We start from the raw sequence: 27,134 nt of genomic DNA on the forward strand, positions 1-27,134 counted from the left end.
CCGAAATAAGTGCTGTCGTGTGCGTGCAAGTATATACGTCGTTTGTGGGTCTCCGTGATCGTTACTTTGTACAAAGTTAACGTGGTTTGTGGGTCTCCGTGATCGTTACTTGTACAAGTATATACGTGGTTTGTGGGTCTCCGTGATCGTTACTTGTACAAGTATATACGTGGTTTGTGGGTCTCCGTGATCGTTACTTGTACAAGTACCTTATACGTGGTCTTGTGCGGTCTCCAGTGATCGTTACTGTACAAGCATATTACGTTGCCGTTTGTGGGTCTCGTGGTCGTTACTTGTACAAGTAATATACGTCGTTCTAGTGAGGCCTCTCCGTAGATCGTAGCTTGTACAAGTATATACGTCGTTATGTGGGCTCTCCGGTGATGCGTACTTGTACAAAGTCATATACGTGGTTGTGGGTCTTCCGTCGATCGTTACTGATGTACAAGTATATACCGTGGTTTGTGGGTCTCCGTGATTCGTTCTCGTACAAGATAATATACGTGAGTTCTGTGCGGTCTTCCGTGAATCGTTACTTGTACAAGTATATACGTGGTTTTGGGTCTCCGTGATCGTTACTTGTACAAGTTATACGTGGTTTGTGGGTCTCCGTGATCGTTACTTGTACAAGTATATACAAGCGTTTGGGTCTCGCATGATCGTTACTTGTCAAGTATATACCGTGGGTTTGGGGTTCTCCGTGATCAGTTACTTGTACAAGATATACGTTCCCGTGGTTTGTCGGTCTCCCGCTGATCCTTAACTTGTACACAAGTATATTACGTGGTCTTTGTGGCGTCTCCATGATCGTTACTCTGTACAAGCATATACGTGAATTTGTGGTCTCCGTGATTCGTTACTATGTACAAAGATATACGTTTGGCTTTTGTGCCGGGTCTCCCGATGATCTACTTGTACAAGTATATACGTGGTTTGTGGTCTCCGTGATCGTTAACTTGTACAAGTATATACGTTGGTTTGTGGCGCCGTCTCCTGATTCGTTACTTGTACATAGATATACGTGCTTTGTGGGTCGCCATCATCGTTCCTTGTACAAGCTATACGTGTTTGTGGCCGTCTCCGGATCGTTACATTGTACAAGCATATACGTGGGTTTGTGGGTCGCCAGTGATGCTCTAATTGTACCAAGTAATAATACGGGTTGTGGGTCTCCATGATCGTTACTTGTACAAGAGCATATAAGCGTGGTTTGTGGGTCTCCGTGTCGATACTTGTACAAGTGACTATTACGTGGTTTGTGGGTCTCCGGGTCGTTACTTGTAAAGCTATCATTAAAACCGTGGTTTGTGGGTCTCCGTGATACGGTTACTGTGTACAAGCATATACGTGGTGTTGTCGTTCGTGATCGTACTTGTCGAAGTTTATCACTCGTTTGTGGCGTCTCCGTGACTCGTTACTTGTACAAGTATATACGTCAGGTTTGTGGGTCTCCTGTGGTCGTACTTTCGTACAAGTTGTCGTACGTGGTTTGGCGGTCTCCGTGATCGTTACTTGACAAGTATATACGTGGTTTGTGGGTCTCACAGTCGATCGTTATTGTACAAGTATATACGTGCGTTTGTGGGTCTCCGTGTCGTTCTTGTACAAGTATATTACGTGGTTTGTGGGTCTCCGTAGATCGTTACTTGTTCACAGCATATACGTTGGTTTGTGGGTCTCCCCTGATCGTTAACTTGTCACAAGCTATATACGTACGTTTTGGTCTGCAGTGTCGGTCACTTGTACAAGTAATACGTCGGTTTGTCGCGAGTCTCCGTGGTCGTGATTGTTACAAGTACGTATACTGCGTTTGTGGGTCTCCGTGGTCTACTTGTACAAGTATATACGTGGTTGGTGGTTCCCTAGGTCGGTGACTTGTCAAGTTACTTACGGTGTGCGTTTGTTGAGTCTTCCGGGTGATCGTTACTGTTCAAGTATTACGTGGTTGGTGGGTCTCCGGGGTGGTACTGTACAAGTTTATACGTGGTTGTGGGCTCTCCTTGGTCGCTTACTGTGTACAGAGCTATAGACGTAGGTTGCTGGGTCTCCGGTGCTCGATAACTTGTACAAGTGATAGGACGTGGATGGGGTCCTCCGCTGATCGTTACTTGTACAACATAGTATACGTGGTTTGGGGTATTCGATGGTCGTTACTTGTGACAAGTAGATATACCGTGCGTTTGTGAGTCTCCGGTGGTGCTTACTTGTACATCAGTATTATACGTGTTTGTGGGCTCCTGAATCGCTTACTATGTACAAGTATATACGTGGATTGTGGGTCGCCGTGTCGTTACTTGTACAAAGTATACTACGTTGGTTTGTGCGGTCTCCGTGGTATCGTTCTATGTACAATGTTATACGTCGTTGTGGTTCTCCGTGATCGGTTACTTTACAAGTATTATACGTGCGTTTGCTGTCTCCGTGTCGTTAGCTTGTACAGGTATATACGTTGGTTTTGTGGTCTCCGTGATCGTTACTTGTACAAGAGTACTTACGTGGTTTGTGAGCTCCTGTGGTCGTACTTGTACCAAGTATACGTAGGTTTCTGTGGCTCCGTGAATTCCTTCACTTGTACACACTATACGTGGTTTGTGGGTCTCCGTGCACGTTACTTGCTACAAGTAATCACGTGGTGTGTGGTGTCTCCGTGGGTCGTTACTTGCTACAAGTTTTATTACGGGGGCGTTTTGTGGTCTCCGTGATCGTGAACTTGCTAACACGCTATATACGTCGTTTGTGGGTCTACTCCGCTGATCGTTACTTGTACAAGTATATACTGGTTGGTTTGTGGGTCTGCCGTGCATCGCTTACTATGTACAAGTTATACGTGGTTTGTGGGTCTCCCGTGTCGTTAGCTTGTACAAGGTATATACGTGGTGTTGTGGGTCTCCGTGATCGATTATTGTACAAGTGTATACGTGGTTGATGGTCTCCAGTGATCGTTACTTGTACAAGTATATTACGTGAGTTTGTGGTTCTCCGGTGAATCTTACTTGCTACAAGTATCATACGTGTTTGTGGGTCTCCGTGATCGTTTACTTGTACAATATAATACGTAGCGTTTGTGGGTCTCACGTGATCGTTACTTGTACAAAAAAAAAAAAAAAAAAGAGAACGAGGGAAAAAAGGGGGGAAAGAAGGGATGGGTATAAGCGTGGTTGGTGTGGGTCTCGTGATCGTTACTTGTCAAGTTATACGGTCGTTATGGGTCTCAGTCGATCGCTTACATGTACATATATACGTGGTTGTGAGTCTCGTGATTCGTCTTACTTGGACAAGCATATACGTGGTTTGGGGCGTCTCCGTGATCCGCTTACTTGTACAAGTATATACGTCGTTTGTGGGTCTCCATGATCGTTACATGTACAAGTATGATGCTCAGTCATGGGTCTCCGTGATCGGTTACTGTTACAAGTATAACGCGTCGGTTTGTGGGTCTCCGTGATCGTTCTGTACAAAGTATATACTCGTTTGTGGGGGTATCCCATGTCCGTTACATTGTACAAGTATTATACGTCGTTTGCTGGGCTCTCATGGATCGTTACATGTATCCGAGCATTACCGCGGATTTCACTCCACACACACCACACAACGCGCGCACGCACACACACACAAACACGCCGCACCGCCGGCGCGCGCGCCGGCACACATACAGCACACAACGCGACGCACGCACCACGCGACGCAAGCGCACGCATGATGCTACATACATGACATACATAGCATACATACCATACAATACATACATTACAACGACTGCCGATGTACATGCTTACGCGACTGGAGAAAGCAGAGCCAGAACGATTGTTGGCTCGTTAACTAAATGCATGTTGCGGTCATTCGGTATCTGCGGCCGGTTACTTCGGGGTTGTCATATTTTCATAGCGAACCCTTTGTCGGTCGTCTAGGCAGTGATGATCGATTTTTTCGTAGTTTTTCAATCGAATTTGAATAGAGTGGTAGGATAGGTTCTCTGGCAGCAGACCGGACAGCTTGCGCTATAACGTCTAATACGCGTCAGTGAAGTTAGCTCCAGTTCCCAGTCCCAGTTCCCCATAAGGAAACTAGTATACTGGGCAAACAGTTACCAGTTCCAGTTATTCCAGGTCCTTATTCGGGAATAAGGAACTAGTAACTATAGGCAAAGCAGTTCCCAAGTTCCCAGTTCAGTTTCTTTTCGAATAAGGAACTAGTAACTAGGCTCGAAAGGCAGTTACTCAGTTTCAACAGTTCAGAAATGCAAATTGAATTTGGAACTGTACACATGGCAAAAGAGTAATAGTTACTGTATTCGGTCAAAATGAACCCTTTGGCCACACATTCTATTCGAGACTGGTAACTGAATAAGTAGCTGGGTCTATACGAACCTGAGTAAGCTGATTAATAAATGTGTGCCAAAGGGTTAATGTGGCCGAATAAGTAATACTTAACTTATTTCTGCCTACGGTACAGCTTAGCCAATTCATATGTTCCATTCTCGAACTGGGAACCTGGGAACTGCTTTGCCTTATCAGTTCTAGTTGCCTTATTCGATAAGGAATGGGAACTGGTAAACTGCTTGGCGCCTATGTACTAGTCCTTATGTCGAGATAGGAACTGCTCGAACTGGTACTGCCTTTGCCTAGTACTGTCCCTTATTCCGATAACGCAACTGCGAGAACTGTAACTGCGGGTAACCTGCTTGCCCTGGTTACTAGTTCCAACTGGGCAGCTACTTCCCCGAGACTCTTATACACGTCTTTCGGATGTATAGGACCTGTTTCTTGGGCTGATTAGCGTCACGCGGACGTCACGGCTGTGTTAAAGAGCCCATCGCGCGCTTAGGTTCTAAATTAAATTTACCAACGATTTACTTTACGCGGCGGTTGTACACCCAGTAGCTTGCGATTTCACCCAGGGAACGGACGTTGGGAGCCAGTCTGTATGCACTACAGTCAAACACTGAGTGTGATTGCAATTCTTCTCCAAAATGGCATCCATTACTTCCTTTCAGCACTGACCTTCTGCTCAATCCCCGAGTAGACCACGGCAAGGACGGTCACTCCATGAACGTAATGATTGCGTTTAGTCCCAGTATGGCAGCGATGTCGTCATTATTTTGATACGAAGATTCTGCTTTCCTGGAGTGATTTACACTTCCATGAAAAGTAGCCCGCCCGCTCAATATCTGACGCGGAATCTGCACGCTTGCCTCGAACCAAAAACAAAACGCTGTCTCCGATTTGGTGGATGGATGGAAATAAAATAAATCGGCATATATTTTGGCCACGCGGCAATTTAAAATAGAAACCATTAGTCATCCATCATAGAACTTTTTTGTCGTGATGTACATTGCTCATACGAAATGAGATGTTTTTAGACACGTCGCATAACCTGCCTTCGGCACCTTTTTATAAAAGTGCCCTTTATTTCTTACTGGACCCCCCCTTTTTCAAAAAGCCGGATCCGCCCATGTATACATGTACGTCATACTATTTTGGAGTAGTCTACATGTATGGGTGCTTATGCATGTATAAACTTCTTATCAATTTTAACATGCATTTCTCATTAAAACCTCAAAATATTGTATGCATGTGATGTAACTCCAAATATGTATATTAATAAAACCATTTGTGGTGGATCGGGATGGCTGTAGGGGTGTTGGGAGGCCATCTAATGCAACAAATATTCCTATTTAACATATATTTTTTCACCAAAATTCCTATTTTCCTTCTATTTTTTCACATCTGAAATTCCTATTTTCTTATTTTTTGAGCGTCACTTGTCACTTGACGCCCTGAACATGTAATACGTTGATAATAAAACCCAGGATAAGTGTGAAGTGGACTTATATTAGTGGAGGCGTGAACAGTCTACGCGGAACAAGGCCCCGCTGTACGACCTCATTAATGCTTCGATCAGCTCATGATTTGATGACACAGAAAGCTGCAATAGTTAGCGATGAACTACTAGTTTCGACTCATGATATAGTCTTCATCGGGTTCTTCTAACTTTGTAAAGCTGAAACCCCGTGTTTTGCAGCGATTAATAAAACCGAGTCAGTGTAGGATCGTCTGGTACGACCTCTCTGTTATAAACCCACAAACGTGCGATGTTAGTGTTACAAATACGACACGTTGCGCGTAAACAACCTAGCTGTTGCAGTCCTATAAAGAAACAAACTAAACATTCGATTTAATTAAATATAAATTCGACTAACTTCAATAAAAAAATAATCAAGTGCATTCAGTACAACAAAATTAGCTTGGTTATTTGGTTAGCCATATGAAACGAACAGCCGTTTGCTGCCCCGTATACATATGGTATTTTCTCACCCGCAGATGCGTCAAAAGAAATTTGTTATTTCTAGAATTTTATTAGTTGCGTTGCGTAACAGCATCGTGTTGACCTACGTTATAACCGCGTGCTATATATATATATATATATATATATATATATATATATATATATAGCATGAAGTTACTGCGATCGTTGTTTTATTGATTTACTAAATGTAAGGGATATGCTAGACATTCGCTTCAGCAGCAGTCTGTCTGCAAGCTAGCTAGCTGTTTTATGTCCTTCTCGGGGTTTTGCTTCGTGTTTAGATCTACACTGCGTTGCTGCTTAGGGTTTGTTGCTTAGTGGTTTTTCTTCTGTGTTAATTGCAGTGTGAGGTGTTGACAGCAGAGGCGGAGCTGCAGAGCTACGTTGACAAGTCGTCGTTGCCGACCGACCTAGGCGGTACCTGCGGTCACAATCACGAGGCATGGATCGCCTACAGACTAGTAAGCGAGATTGCTGCAACGTCTGTCTGCAACAAAATCCAGTTAAAATGATGCCAGTTTGTGGACGTGCGCGCGTGCCAGCAGGGGTGTGCGTGCGTGCGTGCCAGCAGGGGTGTGCGTGCGTGCGTGCCAGCATGGGTGTGCGTGCGTGCCAGCAGGGGTGTGCGTGCGTGCGTGCCATCAGGGATGTGCGTGCGTGCGTGGCAGCAGGGTTATGCGTGCGTGCGTGCCAGCAGGGGTGTGCGTGCGTACCAGCAGGGGTGTGCGGGCGTGCGTGCTAGTTTGTGGACGTGCGTGCGTGCCAGCAGGGGTGTGCGTGCGTGCGTGGCAGCAGGGGTGTGCGTGCGTGCGTGGCAGCATAGGTGTACGTGCGTGCGTGCAGGGGTGTGCGTGCGTGCGTGCCAGCATGGGTGTGCGTGCGTGCGTGCCAGCAGGGGTGTGCGTGCGTGCGTTCCAGCAAAGGTGTGCGTGCGTGCGTACCAGCAAGAATGTGCGGGCGTGAGCGTACAGGAGTGTGTGCACGTGCGTGTGCATGCATGCAGTCATGTTTGTGCGGGTGTGCCAGTGCATGTGGGAGTGTGCGTACTTGAGAGCGTGAGTCCGTGTCTGTGCGTGCGTGATGCGTGATGCGTGTTTGCGTGCGTGCGTCTGCGTGCGCGTGTGTTGGTAAGTAGCTAAGCCGGCTTTCACTAAAGATGTAATTTATGCGTTGCAGAAACTTGAGCCATTCATAGTGCAGTGTCAGTTGGTAGCTGTTCACTTGTTGAATACCGCTGCAGAATTACAGTATAAACAGCAGCCATCCAACGTAGAGGGCGCTGACCACATGATGGACTTGTACAGGTAAATGACTAATACAATTGCTAGTAGATCGCTTCTGGCTTTCTTCTGTCTCCTTTCTCTGTGTGTGTGTGTGTGTGTGCGTGCGTGCGTGCGTGTGTGTGTATGTGTGTGCGCGCGCTCATGCGTGTGTCTGTGTGGGTGGGTGTTGTGTGTGTGTGCGCGCGCGCGTGTGTGTGCGTGCGCGTGCGTGCGTGTGTGCGCGTGTGTGCATGTGTGTTTGTCTACATTTTTTGTGAGTGCGTGTATAGGTAGGTATAATAGGTACGCGAGTTTATGCCTGGAGAATTCACCTGTTGTAATTTTTGGTGCTTGTGTGAGTGTCTGCACACGGAGGATGGCTTCAGATTTGTCAGCGAAATACTCACAAGCATATGCCACAGACAATTAGGATGTCGGACAGCAAACTTAAACATTAAACAGTGAAATGTTGGTAAAAGTAAGATCTTACCTGAAATTGACTATGTGTATCACAACATAAAGCACTTTAATTGAGCACTGCAGTCGTACGATGGACGTTTGTTCTAATATGACCTAATAACACTCTGTGTGTCTGCGTGTATTATTCATATAATGACATATCGAACACGATGTATTTATCATTCAGCAGATGGTGTATGCGTATTGGAAGCGTGTTTGTCAAATCGTTAGCGTAAAAAATGCATCTCAAGCAACGGTAAACTTTGCATTGACATCCATTGTTGATAATAACTGAAACGGGGGATGTGAACGGGCCATACATACATATGTTAATTTACATTACATTACATTACATTTACATTAAGTACAGCTATGCAAACACACATATATATATACATTACACGAGACCAGCGGTGTGTAGCTGGTATATAATAGCATCGGTGTTAGGTGTTTTTACGCGTCAATACCAATCGATACATGCCGCTGTTTATTTACGCCTCTTGCAAACAACTTTTCACGATTGAGCAGGCGCTTTTGACAGTTGAGTTGCGCGCTATGGGCGTATAGGGTGATGTTTCAGCAGTGTATATAATAGGTTCCCTGTCAAGGGAAACCAAGTCTTCTCGGGTCAGTGACAGGCACACGGACGCTGATCGAAGGCATAAATACACGCGTGTCGGCACGCGGACCGATCAGACGTGCTCGTGTCGGAGCAGGCTCCACGCGAACGACATGTCCTCGGCTGCGCGCGACAAAGCAGCGGCAAATCAGCGGCAAATCAGAGGGAAAACAGCGGCAAAGCAGCGGCAAACCAGAGGAAAAGCAGCGGCAAAGTAACGGCAAAGCAGCGGCAAAGCAGCGGCAAAGCAGAGGAAAAGCAGCGGCAAGGCAGCAGTAAAGCAACGGCAAGGCAGCGGCAAAGTCTCGGATCGACGTGAGCTCGGAGACGGGCACGCTGGGCGACCGTAGATGCGCGCGAGATCCCGCGACGAGCCGTCGTCGTCGTCATCTGCAACAATGATGAACTGGGCGCAGCTGGTGTATCCTCGTCTGAGCTTCGTTCTCCCGGAGGAGAAGGAGAAGGGGGAGCCTTCCCGCGACGACGCGTGCCTGCAGGAGAAGGAGGAAGAAGAGGATGAGGAGGAGGTCGCGTACTCGGAGCTGCTCGACGCGCTGGCGCCGATGCTGTGGCTGCTGCGCATCTGTGCGTGTCTGCCGGAGCCGTGGCTGCGGCGCATGCGGGCGGAGCGGCCCTGGCGCTGCCGCCTCCCGCGCCTCGCCGCCTGCCTCGTCGCCGTCGCCGCAACGCTCGCCTTCCTCAACTCGCACTTCGGCGAGGACGTCGTCGATGGCGGCGCGGGCGGTGTGGGCAGCCTCTCGCTCCCGCCGACGATGGGCGCTCAGTTTGTGATCACGAGCGGGGCGACGGCGGTGACGTACGTGACGCTGACGCTGCGCAATGCCTGCCTCTCGCCGATGCTGGCGACGTGGGCGCGCGCGCTGGCGACGCTGCAGTGCGGCGCGCGGCGGGAGGTGACGCGGCGGACGCGCCGCTGCGCGCGTCTTGCCGTCGTGCTCTGCGTCGTCGTCGTCGCGGCGACAGCGGTCGGGCTGTTCGCGTACGACGTGGCGCAGCACCGCGAGCGCCACGCGGCCGTCGTCGCATCAGTGCTCCTGCGCACGCTGAAGATGGCCTGCAGCCTGGGGCTGTGCGCGCTGCCCTGCGTCTGGTTTGCCGTCGTCGTGCGCGGGCTCATGCACGCGCTCAACGTCCTCGTCGGCGACGCGCGGCTCGTCGCTGCGGCGACGACCGCCGGATCTGGGAATGCGTGGCGCACGGCCGCCGGATCTGGGAATGCGTGGCGCACGGCCGCCGGATCCCGGAATGCGTGGCGCACGGCCGCCGGATCCGGGAATCCGCGGTGTGCGGCGGTCGGGCGGCTGTGGCGGCAGTACCTCGCCTGGCAGGTGCTGCTGCTGAGCGCCAACGCCTACTTCGCGCAGCTGCTCTTTCTCATCTACGCGAGCTGCCTGGTGATCACCTGCCTCGCGCTCTACAACTTCACGCGCTACGACTTGGCGCTGACGACGCCGATGGTCGTCAGCATGCTACCGAACGTCGGCGTGATGGTCGCCATGACGACGGTCGCTGTCGTGCTCATCGAGGGCGGATACGAGCTGCAGCTGGAGCTGTGCCGCGTTGACGTGGCGCGTCTGAGCAGCGACGCCCGGGAGAAGGTGAGGCCCGAAGTTGTAGACGTAGGGAGAAGGTTGAGAGAGAAGGGTAGGGAGAAGGTTGAGAGAGAAGAGTAGGGAGAAGGTTGAGCGAGAAGGGTAGGGAGAATGTTGAGAGAGAAGAGTAGGAAGAAGAGTAGTAACTCAACCTTCTCCCTACTCTTCTCTCTCAACCCTCTCCCTACTCTTCTACCTACACTCCTCCCTACACACTCCGCACACATACCCTACACTCACTACTCCCTACTACTGCCTACACTTCAGAGAAGAGTAGGGAGAAGGTTGAGAGAGAAGAGTAGGGAGCCTTAACCTTTTCCCTACCCTTCTCTCTCAACCTGCTCCCTACTCTTCTCCCTTTAACCTTCTCTCTACTCTTCTCCCTCAACCCTCTCCCTACTCTTCTCTCTCAACCTTCTCCCTACTCTTCTCTCTAAACCTTCTGCCTACTCTTCTCTCTCAACCTTCTTCCTACTCTTCTCTCTCAACCCTCTCCCTACTCTTCTCTCTTAACCTTCTCCCTATTATTCTCTCTCAACCTTCTCCCTACCCTTCCCTCGTAACCTTCTCCCTACTCTTCTCTCTCTCAACCTTCTCCCTACTCTTCTCTCTTAACCTTCTCCCTACTCTTCTCTCTCAACGTTCTCTCTACTCTTCTCTCTCAACCTTCTCTCTACTCTTCTCTCTCAACCTTCTCCCTACCCTTCTCTCTCGTCACCTTAAGGCTGAGAGAGAATAGTAGGGAGAAGGTTGAGAGAGAGAAGGGTAGGGAAAAGGTTAAGGGAGAAGAGTAGGGAGAAGGTTGAGAGAGAAGAGTAGGGAGAAGGTTGAGAGAGAAGAGTAGGGAGAAGGTTGAGAGAGAAGAGTAGGGAGAAGGTTGAGAGAGAGAGAGAGAGAGAAGAGTAGGGAGAAGGTTGAGAGAGAGAAGAGTAGAAGAGTAGGGAGAAGGTTGAGAGAGAAGAGTAGGGAGAAGGTTGAGAGAGAAGAGTAGGGAGAGGGTTGAGGGAGAAGAGTAGAGAGAAGGTTAAAGGGAGAAGAGTAGGGAGCAGGTTGAGAGAGAAGGGTAGGGAAAAGGTTAAGGGAGAAGAGTAGAGAGAAGGGTAAGGAGAAGAGTAGAGAGAAGGTTACGAGAGAGAGTACAGCTGGTTAGTTCATCCTCACTGTAGATACATGCGCGCAATAATGCCATTTTACGCGAAAAGAGTGGGGGGCCGTTGTCAGAAACAAAATTAGTCTCAACATGAACTTTTTCTCGTGGATCGGACACTGCGTATGAGAAACTCGTAACCATCCATGTTTCTTTGAATGGTTTACGAGGCAAGGTTAATGTTAAGACATGTTAAGAATAATTTTGTTTCCAACAACCAGCCCGGGACTGAGAAAGGTAAACTTATTCTGCCTTCTATACATAGAACTTTGCATGCACACATGCATCACTTGTAGACATAGAGTAAATAGTCAATAGAACTATAGAATATGATATCGATTCTAGACATCAAGAGATATAATCAATACCATATCACTCACTATATTAGTCCATTCCACGTGGAATGAAGAATCAGGTGCCTACTTCAGGTGGCTCTTTGCTCAGTTAGCATCAAGCTGCCATGACTAAGCCCCTGTCGTTTTTCTTTTTGCTTGCAGTTGCAAATGTTGATAGCTAACATTTCAGCATTTGCACCTGGATTCACAGTCTGGGACTTCTTCCTCATTGATCGCACCGCGGTCGTCACTGTGAGTGGTTCTATGGATACGCATCGTTTAGTTTCGATTTATCATTAGTCAATTTTTAGCTCACCTTGACATCGTCAAGCTGAGCTATTGGCATGGGTCGTCGTACGTCCATCCGTCCGTCCGTCCGTTCGTCCGTCCGTCCGTCCGTTCGTCCGTCCGTCCATCAACATTTGGCTTCGGTCAACGATAACCCAGGAACCGTTTGACCCACATGTTTGAAATTGGGTTTAGTTGTTACTTCTATGCTCCCATATTAAACGTCGTATTTTGGAGCACGCCAGTCGTCGTACTTTCGAGCCACGGTGATTTTTTGGCAAAAATGGGAATTGCCATTAGTCAGTTCAGGTTTAACGGATTTTGCTCATTTTTGGTATGTGAATGAATAAGGGCTAGGGGTTTTGACTTTTTTTTTAAATTATGCAAATTAGGTAGGGTTTGGCAATTATATAGCATATTATATAGACACAAACAGTCTGTGGTGTCACACTCGTCTGGTTCGTTTTACAATATTTCATTGACAATATCTTTTAATGCAAAATTGGTATTTCCTCTCCACCCTGCCGATAAAACGTCTATATTAGAGTAAAGTTACAAAACATGTTGGAACGCATCATAACCTATTTATTTCAAACGCCATCGCTACAAAGCGGGTATAGCGCCATCTACGGTCACAAATTGTGATTCATTTTGGTTTATAAATTATTATTGCGATATACAGATGGCAATCGTTTCTATAATTTACGTCGATGGTTGCTCAATTAAAACTGACTTCTTCTTACTCACTCATTTGTGTCCTTTTTTGTGGTGAGCTACAGTGTCATTGACACTTTCATTTATTTCGGGTTTGAGTTTTAGTTTTACACGTGTGACGCTTATAATCTGGTATGTTCGATGCGTTCTCATAGCTATTTAATTATTAAGGGGATTATTATCTGCAGTTGATAAATTAAAATAATGATGAACAGAAATCGAGAATGTGCTCGATTGCAAGGAGTTGTGTATATATATCATCGTCTTGTCTTTCTCTTGCAGTTCGTGAGCGCTGTTGTTGCTTACACAGTTATCCTCACCCAAACCTACAGCGATCTGGGAACACATGGCAATTCATCTTTGCTTAATTCAAGTGCATTCACCTATGCTGAAAACTTGACAGCAGTGTAGAGAGGATGACCTTGCCTTCTGACAGCCCCAGTCTATAAAACGAACACAATTATTCACAATGAAATTTCAGGGTTGTTGCTTGGCTGCATACATACGGTTTCATGTTGTCACGTGTTTAAAGCATTTGTTTACCTATGAAACTACGTAATTGTCGTTGTCAGTCTGATGCCTATCATTTTACAGTGCCTTTTTTGGCACTTTAATTTTCTCGTTGTGTTGCTTAAATATATGTAAATACGACGTATACTTCCAATATGTAGCACACGCAACTGTTCTGTAGTGACGCTGGCTGCCCTACTGGTTAAGTTCATGGTCAAACGCAATTGTATATGTTTTGTGATATATTTAATTATATGTTGATATGATATTAGGCATACTGATGAGAAATATGAAAAATATAACATTTCCTTTCTCTCTATGTGGTTGTTTATCAGGAAAAGATTTCTGCCAGTTGTTATAATGTAATTACAGCGCAGAGTAAATGTAAATTTCGTATAGATTATGGGATACTGTATAAAGCCCACTGCATGTTTGGAACATTTCATGCGACGTTACCTTCCTTGATATAAGTCTTATATATTATGTACGTTTTACAGATCTGTGTTCTGTGTATTTTATGTGTGAAGGGCAACAGTTCTGTTAAGTTGAAGTTCTTGCGTTTATGTGTTCGTGAATGTTTGGTGTGAGATTGTTCAGATGCGCGTGAATTCAATAATACATACAGGCAACAGCAGAGAATGATTCTTGCCTTTGTATTGTCATTGGCACTCATTGCCCAGTGTTCTATGTCTATTCAAGTGTTCATTCATGTATATACTTACATTAAATGTTGTACATGTACTGTGTGCTATATAGGGTTTAACCTGCGTGCAGTTAATTTGAATGCAATGTCTGCAAATATAATTGGTGTCAAAGAGTTTGAATCCTATTATAACTAATTTTCACATTCACTAATACCAACTAACATGTTATTCCATACTTACGTTATTTAATTGTATTGAATAATTAAATTACATAGAATGTACAATTATGTTCGTATTGCATTCTTTATTGTCCAATTGATTTTTTTATCATAGTTGTAACGCTTATACCAACAGCAGTCTTTAACACCAATTCATCCGTTCATCATTTATTCTATCATCGACGAACTTCGACGATGATCATAGACGAAAGATTGACGTATCGTTGACTCTGGTATTCTTCCGTTACACACGGAACCGTATACAACCCGTCGTAACTCACAAGGCCTACTGCCTGCGTTCACTGCTTTGCACCCGAACCCACCCAAAACCAAAACCGTCCGGACTATCATACGCGAGCCATACGCTAAAAGATGTCATTCGGGAAGTAATTGTTGGTTGGCCGCTACAATAGTAATATTACATAATGTGACAAAAACAAACAACAAAATTACAATAATGTAGCATAAGTGTAAACAATAATAAGCATAATAATAGCATAAGAGTAACAATAATAATAATATAATTTTTTCAAAATATAAAATTAATTCTAAATATAATAAAATTAATTTTTTACAAAGAAAAACGTCACTCCTGTCTCTTATGGCAGCTTGGACGCTATCATTAATCACCTACCTCTATTGTTTAGTGCAGTCACTCACCATCAGTCGTCCTCTTCCTGTTTTCAGGCATTTGAGGAAGACGACCATGAGTGATCCGCGCTACAGTAACCTGCAACAGGAAGGCGACAGACTCACTCGCGAGCTGGAGAATGATGATAGACTAGCACCAGTGCGACACACTCCTGATTACAGGTGAGGGTAGTATCCAGCGATGCGGATTCCTGTGATGCGCGAATCACCGGGTTCAACGGCAGTGCTTGTGCTTCTTCTGATAGCGTTTCTGTATATTTTCTTGTTAGCGTACTATGTTGGTAGGTATTTTAGTCACGTCAATTTCTTCCCCATCTGCTTCGTTTTCTTTTTTTTCTTTTTTTTTCTTCTGTTTTTCTATTTTTCCTACTTATTCATCTTCTTCTTTTTCCGATAAACCAATAAAAACCAACAAATCAAATAATTTGTTTCTATTTTTTCATGTACTGTGGTAGTCTGTTAGTTTTTTCAGTTTTGGTGGTTAGGATTTGACGGCACATGCTATCATTTGTTGCACGTGACGCGTACTTTTGTGTTTTCTTTTGAGAAGTACAGAGTGATTTACTGTTTTACTTGGCTATAATATGCAAAATAACGAGGCAAAGGAAAAACTGTGAGTGCGCTTGTAGTGTGTTTTAACTGTGTAAAAAAATGAAACCAAAAATGCATTTAATGTAATTCTAATAACATTACAACAAAACCAAAAATCTACCAGGATAGTTAACACAGTAAAATAGCTTTGGGGTCACACCCTGCGATTAATATTGGCGTCATGGCGTTTGTTAGCGTACGGTTACTCTAGTGACGTTGCATTAGTTAACACGACGTGCTTTAATGAGTTTTCCTCTATCCGTGCGCACGCAGGGAGACGATGTTCCGGGTGGGAGGAATGTATCGAGAGGTGCAGAAGACAATGATCAGGGTCGCGAGATTCGCCGAGAAGCGCGTCAGTAAGCTGGACAAGTGGCGCCACGTTAGAACCTTTCAGACCGAAGTGAAACAGGTGAGGCTGGATGGGTGATACTAGACATCGGGAGGTGGCGGGGGGGGGGGTCGTTGTCAGGAGCATCGTGAATTTAAAAAAAAGAAGATTTTATTGCTTTGCATTACATTATATTACATCACATTACATTACATTACATTATAATACAATACATTTCATTACATTACCAAATTACTTTACATTATGTTACATTGCATAACATAACATTACATTACATTACATTACATTACATTACATTACATTACATTTACATTACATTACGTACCATGACATTATGTCTTATATGTTTTTTTCTAAATCTCATGTATGGATATCCACTTATATGTTTTAATTTTGGATGAAGATTACTTTGCACATATTGATCAAATATTAAAACAATGTTTATATGTAACATGAAGCATCGTGAATAGTTGTGATCTCATAAGTATAAACTCTCATAACTTTTGCAGTGATGTGCCATGCGTACTCGTGATATTTTAGACTTATGACAGTCATGACTAGTTACGATGTTTCTGTCGATGGGCCCCCGATGCTAGCTAAGGGTATAGCGAGGTTATAGGACACGTTGCAGCTTATAGTTCATTTTACTGGTTACTGTTGTCCTGCGCGACGCGATCCTTGCGACGTGTGTGAATGCAGTAAGAATCGCTGTTTCCTATTACGTAATATAATGCTGAAATGTTATACACTACAATGGGATTGCTTTAAGACTTTCACTTATTAGCTGTTTTTACACACAAAAAGGACAACAAAAAGGCTAAACTCCCGATACACCTAACACATTAGCATATTAATGCGGAATTCCATGCGTGTACTTATACGTGCAGGTATTCACGTGGAATAGGAGTAGACAATGAAATGATCTACGCTGCAATACACACTCTGTAGCTGTTATTGTGCAAAAAGACTACACTAAGGCTAAACCCCTCCGCGCAGATTAGTATGGTCGTACTGAATTCTATGCATTTGCATACAGGTATTTACATGGATTAGGAACAAGGGCACACCCACGCTGGACAAGTACCAGCACCTGGGAAGCAATCTGAAAGATGTAAGAGTCCAGGAGAGAGACTTTGAGAAATTCTACTTTGCAGCTGTTGTAAGTTCATTTCCAATTGAAGTAGAGCTATAGCAATGTATATTAGTAGCTTGCAAATCAATCGGCAGCAAGTTTACTGCATCAGAAATCCGCAATATATCGCAGGCAATTTTAGCCAACTAGAATTTACATCACATTGAATTTTTATATAGAAGGCAGTACTTTTGAGTTTATCCTGTTGTGTTATTCCTTAAACTGGATGCAGAAGCAGATAACGAAAGGGAAATCGATAGTGCATTCGGGATTTCTTTAACTACAAGTAAAAGCAACTAAAGAAATAGAATGTCGTTGGTACATTCAATATTTCTTTAACCACATGCGGAAACAGATTAAGAAGGAGAAAATTGTTGGTACACTCATTATTTCTTTAACCACATGTAGAAGCAGATAAAGAAAAAAATCATTGGTACACCTGTTATTTCTTTGGCCACATGCAAAAGCAACTAGAGAAATGGAAGTCGTTGGCACATTAATTATTTCTTTTAACCACAAGTCGATATCATTCGTACATTCACTATTTCTTCAACCACTTGCAGAAGCAGAATCATTGAAAAGGAAAATCGATTGGTACATTTGTTATTTCTTTAACCACAAGTCGATAATACATTCGCAATTTCTTTAACCACACGCAGAAGCAGATAGAGAAGGAGAACTCATTGGTACATTTGTTGTTTCTTTAACCACAACTCGATATCATCATTTCTTTAACCACATGTAGAAGCAGATAGAGAAGGAGAACTCATTGGTACACTCGTTGTTTCTTTAACCACAACTCGATATCATTATTTCTTTAACCACATGTAGAAGCAGATAGAGAAGGAGAACTCATTGGTACACTCGTTGTTTCTTTAACCACAACTCGATATCATTATTTCTTTAACCACACGTAGAAGCAGATAGAGAAGGGCAAGTCGCTGGTGCAGGAGAGCGCTGCGCTCGTACGCGACCTCTCTCGGCAGCGTGAGGTGGCAGAGAGCGTCGAGGAGCTGGCGCGCTGCCTGCAGCAGGAGCTGGCAGCGTTCTGCCTACAGCTGGAGCAGACGAGAGAGAGGACGGAGGACACGGCCGACTGCTACAAGATCCTCGATCAGGTGAGCGGAGCGTCGAGCGTCGTCGATGGCGTTTGCTTGTTCTTCGCAGCACACAGAGTGGTTTTTGTTTTCGTCGTCGCATCTGTGCCGACGTAAAAAAAAACGCGTGCGTGTCTGTAACTGGACGAGTGTAGGAGCGATGGGCTAGTTGTTAGCTTTGGTTTGGGGGATTGGGTTCCACTTTGGGTCATTGCCGGTGTACTGTTTAGTAAGGCTCTTCGTTTCGACTGGCTTCGGTTGAGTGCCAGATGTAGAAATTGGATCTCCATCGTTGCATTGATGGGAGGTTTGTGTGTGTGTGGGTGGGTGGGTGGGTGGTGGGAGTGAGGGTGGTGGGTAAGGCCAGCGACCTCACCCACCAACTGTTACAGAAACTACAATAAAGCAACCCAGTTCTTTATGTGCTTACTTCACACGGAGCCAGAATAATGAATTAATCTAATAATAATAATTATTATTATTATCATTGTTATTATTATTTTCACCTGAAATTGTCTTCGACAACTACAGACTTGTTGAGACTCCATATATATATATATATATATAGAAGCAGACGTTGGAATGTATTATTGTTTAAGATCCATTGCGTCAGAAGCTGATTGCATGCATGTGTGACTGACTGCTTTGTGAGATCATGTAATTGCTATCCAAAAAATGCACGCACTTGACAAGCACAACATTTGCTTTCCTGATTCAGTCGTACGAATGGGCAGTCAACATGATGAAATACCTGGCAAGGATGCGGATAGAAGAGGCATCAAATGATGCTGATTTATGCAAGCTCAGTACAAGTCTCAAGGTACGCTTATATGGCTTTCCTGTGTTCGGTTTAACTATGTTTATTTGGCTTAACAAATCGTAGGTCCACAATGAGCAAAAACTATTGTAAAATTGACACTTTTCACGAATAATAAGAAAATTTGCTAAATTCCCGTCTTGAACCATCGTTAGTGTTCTGCAATATAACAGCTCTTCGTTTGTAGAGTTGTGCTTTCCTAGCTCGGCATTTCACTTTGTTAACCCTTAACCTCGTAAATTCCTAACTTTCACTCTTTACCTCGTTAACTCTCTACCTGTAGTCATACCTGGAGGAGCACCCGGCCATCAGCGCCGACACGTTTGACCGCGTGACGCATCTCGCGGGCAAGCTGGGCAACGACAAACTGCAGGAGCAGTGCAGGGTCGCGCGGGCGCGCTGCACTGAGACACAGCAGCTCATCGGCATGAGACAGGCGCAGGCAGACGGCGGGAATGCACGCAAGCAGATGAACGCAAACGCGCAACCGGACGCCGCTGCGCACATAGATGGCGCTGTTGCACGCGTAGATGGCGCCGCTGTGCATGTAGATGGTGCTGCTGTGCGTGTTGACGGCGCCGGCATGTGCATAGATGGCGCCACCGTGCCGGACCTGCGGCCGCCGCTGCTGCTGGCGAGCCGCAGCGTCGACGACTCGACGGTCGCCGCGGCGACGACGTTCGAGCGTCTGACGCACCGCCGCAAGTCGTTTGGCGGCGTGCCGTCGCAGCGACTCGTGGCGCCCCCTCCGCCGCCGTGCGGGCCGCGTGCCGCCGCCGCGCCGTGGGAGGAGGGAATCTCCGAGATCGAGGAGGAGCTGTTCAACGAGGGGCTCATAACGGAGGACCTCCCGGTCGTGACGACCGAGATACCGGCGAGCGCGCTTGCGTTGCGCCGCGGCCGACGTCACGGGGTCACGACCCCGCCGCCGGCGCCGATCCGGCGATGCGACGCGCTTCCGGGTCGGGTTGCGTGGGACGGGGCGTCGGGCGCGGTGCCGCCTCCAGATTTCGCTGACGCGGAGGTGTTCCACTCTCGGAGGTGAGCTCTCTATCGCGTCTTGCCGTCGAAGCTATCCCGATTTATTTACTTGTAAGCGAGAATTTATCGAGATTATTTTGAGAATATTGTTTACTGACTCGCATCCTGGGAAACAGCGTGCGATGTGTGGGTGTTTCTGATTGTGTCTGATTGTGAGTCGAGTTTGACTACATCGAGGTCTGTTGTATCTCATATTTAAAGTTAATATTGATGTGGATTTAAAATAAGGTGCTTATATCTGTTTGCTGGTATTGATATTTTGGTAAACAATGATTACTCACTTGAATATATATACATAACTACATATTTATCGTTTTACATTATCATGAAGCCAAATATTAATATACTAACGAATCTAGTGGAATCATGTGCATTAACATTATCATAATGTGTGATTGATGCTTGAAGCTGAATCTCCGCACGTTTGCTCTTCCCCGCGCAGCTTCACGGAAGGTATGATGCCCCCTGCACCCGCCGACCCCGGCACGAGCGTGCACAACCTGTCGTGGCAGGAGCCCGGCTCTGTCACGCCCGACACGCAGCGGCGGCACGTCAACCTTCTCACGTCGCATTCCATCTCCGACTTCCGGCCGCCCGGCGCCGCCCGCGCCTCGAGGTGAGTGGTCGTGCGCATCTACACGAGGCAGCTGCAGGTGTGGGTGTGAGCATGCGCTTGCTGCAGGTGGTGTCGTGCGTTTACGATTATCTACCTGCAGCGTTCACGTGCTGCGCTGGTAGGGAGCCAGGAATCCTTATTGACCCGGTCTACCTGATCGTTACCTTCACTACGAGTCTGTAATGCACGTGTCCATGATAATTGTCAACAGTGTGCGTGTGTGTGCGTGTGCGGGTGTGTGCGTGTGCGTGTGCGGGTGTGTGCGTGTGCGGGTGTGTGCGTGTGCGTGTGTGTGCGTATGCGGGTGTGTTACATGCAGAGAATGTGATACTGAGTGTGCCTTGGCTGTGTTGGCTTCTGGCGAATTTTTATAGCATGTGAATTTGCACGAAAATTATATGTGACATGCAGCAATTGTGTCACCTAGGCTAGTGCTAGTGTGGTTCCCTCATCCCACAAGCCACTGTGTGTCACACGGTGACTCACAAGAATTAATACAATTATAAAGTAATAAGTGTCTAAGCTGCTCTCTTCCTGTTTCAGAAATCTACAAATGACAATCTCAGAGATGGTTCAGACAGAGAAGGACTACGCACAGGCCCTGCTGTACATTATAGATGTAAGCCAACCTATCAGAGTCGGAATGTTTGTTACCTTTCTCTTAATTAGATAGTAACCAGCCTTGCATTTATTACTAGATAATCACGATAATTGTAAAGTCTGCTGACATTATCAGAAACATCACAGAGTCAGTAAGTTAAATGTGCACATTGTTCGTGTAAGCATTGTTCAAAGGTTATGGTAACTTGGACTCATAAATTTCGTAATTATTATGATGATCGTGGCAATGAACGCAGGTAGATTTTTTTGTTCAAGGACGTTATATTTCATATGCGGCCTATTCATCGACAGTAAATGCACCTATATGCGCACCTTATTCTACACCACTTGTGGAGATGCTGTGTGATAAATAAACTGCCTGTATATTTGTGTTTCTATTTCTGTTAATATGTGCGTGTGTGTGTGTGTGCGTGCGTGCGTGCGCGCGCATACGTACGGGTGTGCGTGCGTGCGTGCGTACGTACGGGTGTGCGTGCGTACGGGTGTACATGTGTGCGTGTAGGTAGTGCATGTATGTGTGCGTGCGTGCATACATGCATGTGGTGCGTGCATGCATTCACTTCTATTTGGGAGATAACACGTGTTAGTTCCGCGCACTAAACACCGCCCGCGTCTAATCGCACGTGTCCATCTCACATTTGTGCATTTTCCGCATTTAGAACTACTTCCAAGAGATGCTTCGCGACGACCTGCCGCAGGAGCTGCGCGGCAAACATGGCGCCATATTCGGCAACATCGAGAAGATCTACGAGTTCCACAGCCAGCACTTCCTCGGCGAACTGCAGACGTTCCGCGACACGCCGTTCCACGTCGGTCAGATCTTCCTGCGATACGTGAGTGAATGATGATGTCAGGGGGATGTTCGCACTGCGCGTTCGCAGGATGTTCCGATGCGATCGCGTCTCGGTGAAAAATGCGGAGAGTTTGCGAGGAAAGTCTGTCGGGCACAGTTGAATCGCCGACGTGTGTTCCTTCTGTCGTCAGATAGTGCGCATATATCGTCACCTAAAATCTATGAACTTAAGCTTAATACATAAACATAATAAAACTAATGGCAATTTGCATTGGGTATTGCAATGGGAACTTGCAATGAGTAAACTTATAAAACTTATAATAAATTGAACTTATGAAAGTTAAACTTGTAATGTGTTAAACTCATGAAGCTTATGTTATTGTTGTTTCATGATTGTTATAGGAGAACCAGTTTTACTTGTATGCGCATTACAACAAGAACAAGCCCAAGTCGGATGAACTGCTCACCCAGTACGGAGCAACGTTCTTCAAGGTTTTTACACGTTATATATATATATATATATCTAAGGAAGCTCCGCGCATCCCTCTCCAGGTTCTCGGTCTAGCATGTGTGAGGTAGTCACCTTAAGGGTAGCCGCCTGGTCCCGTCAATAGATAACACAAACACTGTATTACAAAAGCTACTAACCGTGCGTTCTATTACTTTAACAGCCTAAACATACAATACAAACTAACAATACAGCCGCATACAAGTAACCTCGTACCTTAATACGCGGATCGCGAAGTAGCTCGGCGAAGTGAAGGTGGTGGAAATAAGGAGTATGGAAGGAATAGGTGTAGGAAACCAAGGGAAAATCACGAGCTCGGCAAAACTGGACTCTGCGGTTGAGAGGAAGAGGCCCGAGTCTCCCTAGCTTGTAGTTTCGCATCCACAGATGCGACCCTCAACTAATAGGTGTCCTCGGATAATTTAGTGCTTTGTTTATGGTGATTGCTTAAATCTGGTCAGTATGGAACTCGTAACTATTGGACTCCCCTTTATGGTGATTGCTTATCGGATTATAAATAATATATAGAGAAGCCTGCGCTGTCCTACATATATAGACAGAGAGAGAGCGAGCGAGCGAGAGAGAGAGAAAGAGAGAGAGAGGGAGTGTGAGAGAGAGACGAGAGAATAGAGCGAGATTGAAGGAAAGTTTATTTAACTGACCAGCCATTAGTTGTGTAGCATTGTGTAATAGTGTCCATGTCTTCCTGCTCGTAGCTAAAGCAGAGAGAGTTGGGCGACAAGATGGATCTTGCCAGCTACCTGCTGAAGCCAGTGCAGCGGATTGGCAAATACGCACTGCTGCTGAAGCAGATCCTGCAGGAATGCCCCGTCAATGACGTCTACTACCAGGAGCTGAAGGTAACCATGACAATCGTTAATATCCATCTCTGCTAATAGTGTAACTTCTAGTGAAGCTGCTGTTTCCCAACACACTGTATGTACTACACAACTGTAACAACCGATAACTGTACGATAATCTACTGATAACTATGCTGTAATAGACTACCTACAGATATCAATAACATAAATAATTAATCCTTTCCAACTGGCATGATTAATGGGCAGCTCTAGTCAATCATTGTTGCTGTACGATGTTCCAAAGACAATGCTTGGCAATGAAGTTTTATAATATATATATATATATATATATATATATAGAGAGAGAGAGAGAGAGAGAGAGAGAGAGAGAGAGAGAGAGAGAGAGAGAGAGAGAGAGAGAGAGAGAGAGTGTGTGAAAGCGAGAGCGAGAGAGAGAGCGAGATGGAGCACACGCGAGAGAAAGACATAGACGTAAGATATAAATATAAATCATAATAACAAGAGCCGCTGTTTTCCCGCCCCGCGCGCAGACGGCTGAGGAGATGGTGAAGTTCCAGCTTCGCCACGGCAACGACTTGCTGGCGATGGACGCGATCCGTGACGCGGACGTGAACGTCAGCGAGCAGGGTCAGCTGCTGCGGCAGGACGAGTTCATCGTGTGGCGCGGACGCCGCAAGTGCCTTCGCCACGTCTTCCTCTTTGAGGACCTCATACTGTTCAGCAAGACGCGCAAGAGTATCAGTAAGGGCAGCCAGGAGCTCTACCATTACAAGCACAGCATCAAGGTAAGCGGCGCGCGGCACACGGCGTGCGATGGAGATGTTGGAGCGGCATGTGATGGGATGTTGGCGCAGCGTTGGCTGGCTGCTCGGTAGAACCGGCGCCCGACTCTTTAGGGCACACTTGTTGATAGATGTTGGCGTTGTCAGATGGCTCGGTAGAACCGGGGTGTGGCTCTGTAGGACGCATTTGTCGTTTCCCTCGACTGGCAGTTGTATGGTGAATCCACCTTTGTAGAACGGTCAGCTGTCTATATAGGAGACTGTGTTTCCTTCAGCAGTTCAGTGTTGAGATGATGTCCTTCAGTGTCATGACGTCTAAACTGTTTACTAATATCAATAAGCTACACATTAAATGTGCACATGTGTATTTAAGAAGATGCATACATGTGCGTTAGATGCTGGATTATATATATATATATATATATATATATATATATATATATATATATGTGATCTCTTCTCGTTTTCTACTCTACTAGATGGCAGACATCGGTCTCACGGAAAATCTCGGCGACTCTCTCACCAAGTTTGAGATCTGGTTCCGTCGCAGAAAGTCTGGTGAAGCGTATGCGCTGCAGGCGTCGGACGTGGAGACGAAGCAGGCGTGGGCGCGCGACGTGTCCATGGTACTGTGGAGGCAGGCACGCTGGAGCCGCAGTAAGTAGTCGCAATTCTACGATGCTCGATAAACTGACTGGGTGTGGGAGAGAGCGAGAATAAAACTGTCAGAGTCAAAACTTTCAACTTGTTTAAGAAAGAGCAGTGCTTGTAATTGCACAGTAAGTAGTCACGATTCTACCGAGTGTGCGCTGCTCGAAAACCCTACTGGAGGTTTGAGAGATACGAAGAGATAGAATAAGACTGTGTCCCAGATTCAAAACTACAAGCACAGTGCAAGGCACTCTGTTTAATGCGAGAGCGGTGCTAGTATTCGAATCAGGGAGGCAGTGATGGAAAGAGGTTTAAACTCTAGAATGGCGTATGAGTACAGAGTATGTTATGTCAGTCAGGACTCAGGAGTAATCGGTATATTCGCTCGATTGTTATTTTTTACATGTTGAGTAAATGCACTAGATGTGAAGCTCTTATTTAGGCACTGAAGATTATAGCCTATCGTTCACTACCGCTAATTTTATTTCATCAAATATTCTATAGCTGTAATAGCATAAACTAGGCAAGCATATTGTTTACAAAGACTTTTCTGACGTAATAAGTAATGCTTGCGCGGGCCTTCCTGACTGCAGACCTGTGAATATACAAGATGTTGTCTGTCGTAGGCTATCAAATTACTGGATGTTTGTGACCAGACATGATATTAATGCTTGCATGCCTTCCTGAGTGCAGACCTGTGACTGCACAAGATTTTAGTCGTAGGCTAGCAAATTACTGGATGTCTCTGACATGATAAGTAATGCTTGCATGCGTTACCATGACTGCAGACCTGTGGCTGCAGATTACTGGATGTCTCTAACATGATGAGTAATGCTTGCTCGTGGCTTCCTGATTCCAGACCTGCGGCTGCACGAGATGTCGTCGATGGGCCTTGGCAGCAGGAGGATGATGGACCTGAAGCCCAGCAGCAACCGCATCCACGACCGCGCCATCAACATCTCACACATGCCGAGCCTGCAGTACGGTACGTGCACATGCACCCGCTGCTAGCATAACACTGTGCACTGCTGCTAGCACATCGATGCATACAACTTCACATTGCTGTACATTGTTGTACACTGATGTACACTGTTGTACACTGTTGTATGCTACTATATACACCTCTGCACATTGCTGCACACTACTGCACATTGCTGTACATTGTCGTACACTGTTGCACACTGTCGTACACTGTTGTACACTGATGAACACCGTTGTACACTGCTATACACTTAGTCTACTGGCTACTGCACACCGCTGCGCACTGCTGCACTCTGCTGCACTCTGCTGTACACTGTCCCGTTTTGTTTTTCCTGCAGCCGCTCGAACGCGAAACTCGATCTCCGTATCATCGTTCGAGAACAATCGGCCCGGCTCGGTCATCTCCGTCTGCTCCTCCTCCTCGTCCAATAGCAGCCACTCGGGAGCCTCTCTGGCCACCAACTGCCACCTGGTTGACGGAAGTGTTAGCCAATCGGACGTGATGCGGCAGAGCGTGCTCGGCGATGCGCCGCGCGCGACCCATGTCGTGTCGCGACGCGTCAGCGTGCCCTCCTCACTAGGTATATGGCTCTGACGTGCCAGTAGAGGGCACTCCGCTGCTGTTAGTGGGCATTGTGGTCAAGTCGGAAAGTTTTGGTGCTGTGGCTTGTTTCCCGTTTGATTCCCCGTCGACTTGAAAATAATTATATTTCATATCGTTATGTTGATAATGAGATTAGCAGCACCCGAGCAGATTTTATTCTAAAATCTGTCAAAAATATTTGATCCCTATATTCTGTATTCTAATTCGTTACTCGGTTACATAGATTAAATTATCTATATTCGTCAGTAAGTTAGAAGTATTTAATAATTTATAATTATAATTAAAATTATATTATAATATTTTAATTATGAATTTGTATTAAATATAGTTACTAATTAATATGACGTCTGTGTGTATCATGGTTGACGAACTCACACTCCCTATTTTGTGTTCACAGAGAGCGGCATCGTCGCGGACCACTGTCCGAGCGAACTTTCCTCCGACGCCTCGTCGGGCGTGCACAGTTCTGAAACATCCGACCATTCGCTGCCAGGTGGCACCATCAACACGGACGCGGCGTGCGAGCGCACGGCGCTCTCGCGCCTCGAGTGCATGGTCGATTGTAACGAGGCGCCTGCAGCGATTTACTTGTGTGACGATGACAACGCTGGCAAGCAGCCGGCAACGGACACGAACGCTCACGTGCTGCCACCTAGTGTGGCAATGCTCGCCGCCTCTCCCTCGTACGCTTCTCCCAGCGCTAAATCGATCGGTGACGTCGTCGGAGAAGAGAACGCCGCGGCGCAAATAGTGACGGACGATGGTGGCGTGGTGTCGCCATCTGGGGACGAACCGAGAGACACATCGCCGACAACGAAATACGTGCCGTGCAGTGCCGACTGTGGATGCAGCGGGTCGTGTACGATTCCTATGACAGAGGTAGAATACACTAACGTTTGATGCCAGTATACGCGTATAATAAATAAATAAAGATATATATGTATGCAAATACGGGCCGTGC

At 46.1% G+C, this 27,134-nt stretch overlaps 1 protein-coding gene across 1 annotated transcript in view; it reads left to right on the forward strand.

Annotated features, from left to right (window-relative positions):
* The window catches only part of LOC106811518, a 77,546-nt gene that overhangs the window by 48,960 nt on the left and 1,452 nt on the right, over window positions 1-27,134 (forward strand). Inside the window, exons 6-23 of the mRNA XM_014815180.1 lie at window positions 6,651-6,767; window positions 7,483-7,610; window positions 14,803-14,928; window positions 15,631-15,769; window positions 16,746-16,868; window positions 17,759-17,959; window positions 18,657-18,758; window positions 19,039-19,796; window positions 20,239-20,412; window positions 20,956-21,031; window positions 21,693-21,866; window positions 22,229-22,318; window positions 23,051-23,194; window positions 23,686-23,940; window positions 24,417-24,594; window positions 25,448-25,573; window positions 25,908-26,150; window positions 26,571-27,052. Of these exons, the coding sequence (XP_014670666.1) occupies window positions 6,651-6,767; window positions 7,483-7,610; window positions 14,803-14,928; window positions 15,631-15,769; window positions 16,746-16,868; window positions 17,759-17,959; window positions 18,657-18,758; window positions 19,039-19,796; window positions 20,239-20,412; window positions 20,956-21,031; window positions 21,693-21,866; window positions 22,229-22,318; window positions 23,051-23,194; window positions 23,686-23,940; window positions 24,417-24,594; window positions 25,448-25,573; window positions 25,908-26,150; window positions 26,571-27,052 (3,636 nt within the window). The remainder of the gene's footprint in view (window positions 1-6,650; window positions 6,768-7,482; window positions 7,611-14,802; window positions 14,929-15,630; window positions 15,770-16,745; window positions 16,869-17,758; window positions 17,960-18,656; window positions 18,759-19,038; window positions 19,797-20,238; window positions 20,413-20,955; window positions 21,032-21,692; window positions 21,867-22,228; window positions 22,319-23,050; window positions 23,195-23,685; window positions 23,941-24,416; window positions 24,595-25,447; window positions 25,574-25,907; window positions 26,151-26,570; window positions 27,053-27,134) is intronic.

Source organism: Priapulus caudatus, unplaced genomic scaffold (genome assembly GCF_000485595.1).
Source record: "Priapulus caudatus unplaced genomic scaffold, Priapulus_caudatus-5.0.1 Scaffold19, whole genome shotgun sequence".
Taxonomy (NCBI): Eukaryota; Metazoa; Priapulida; class Priapulimorpha; order Priapulimorphida; family Priapulidae; genus Priapulus; species Priapulus caudatus.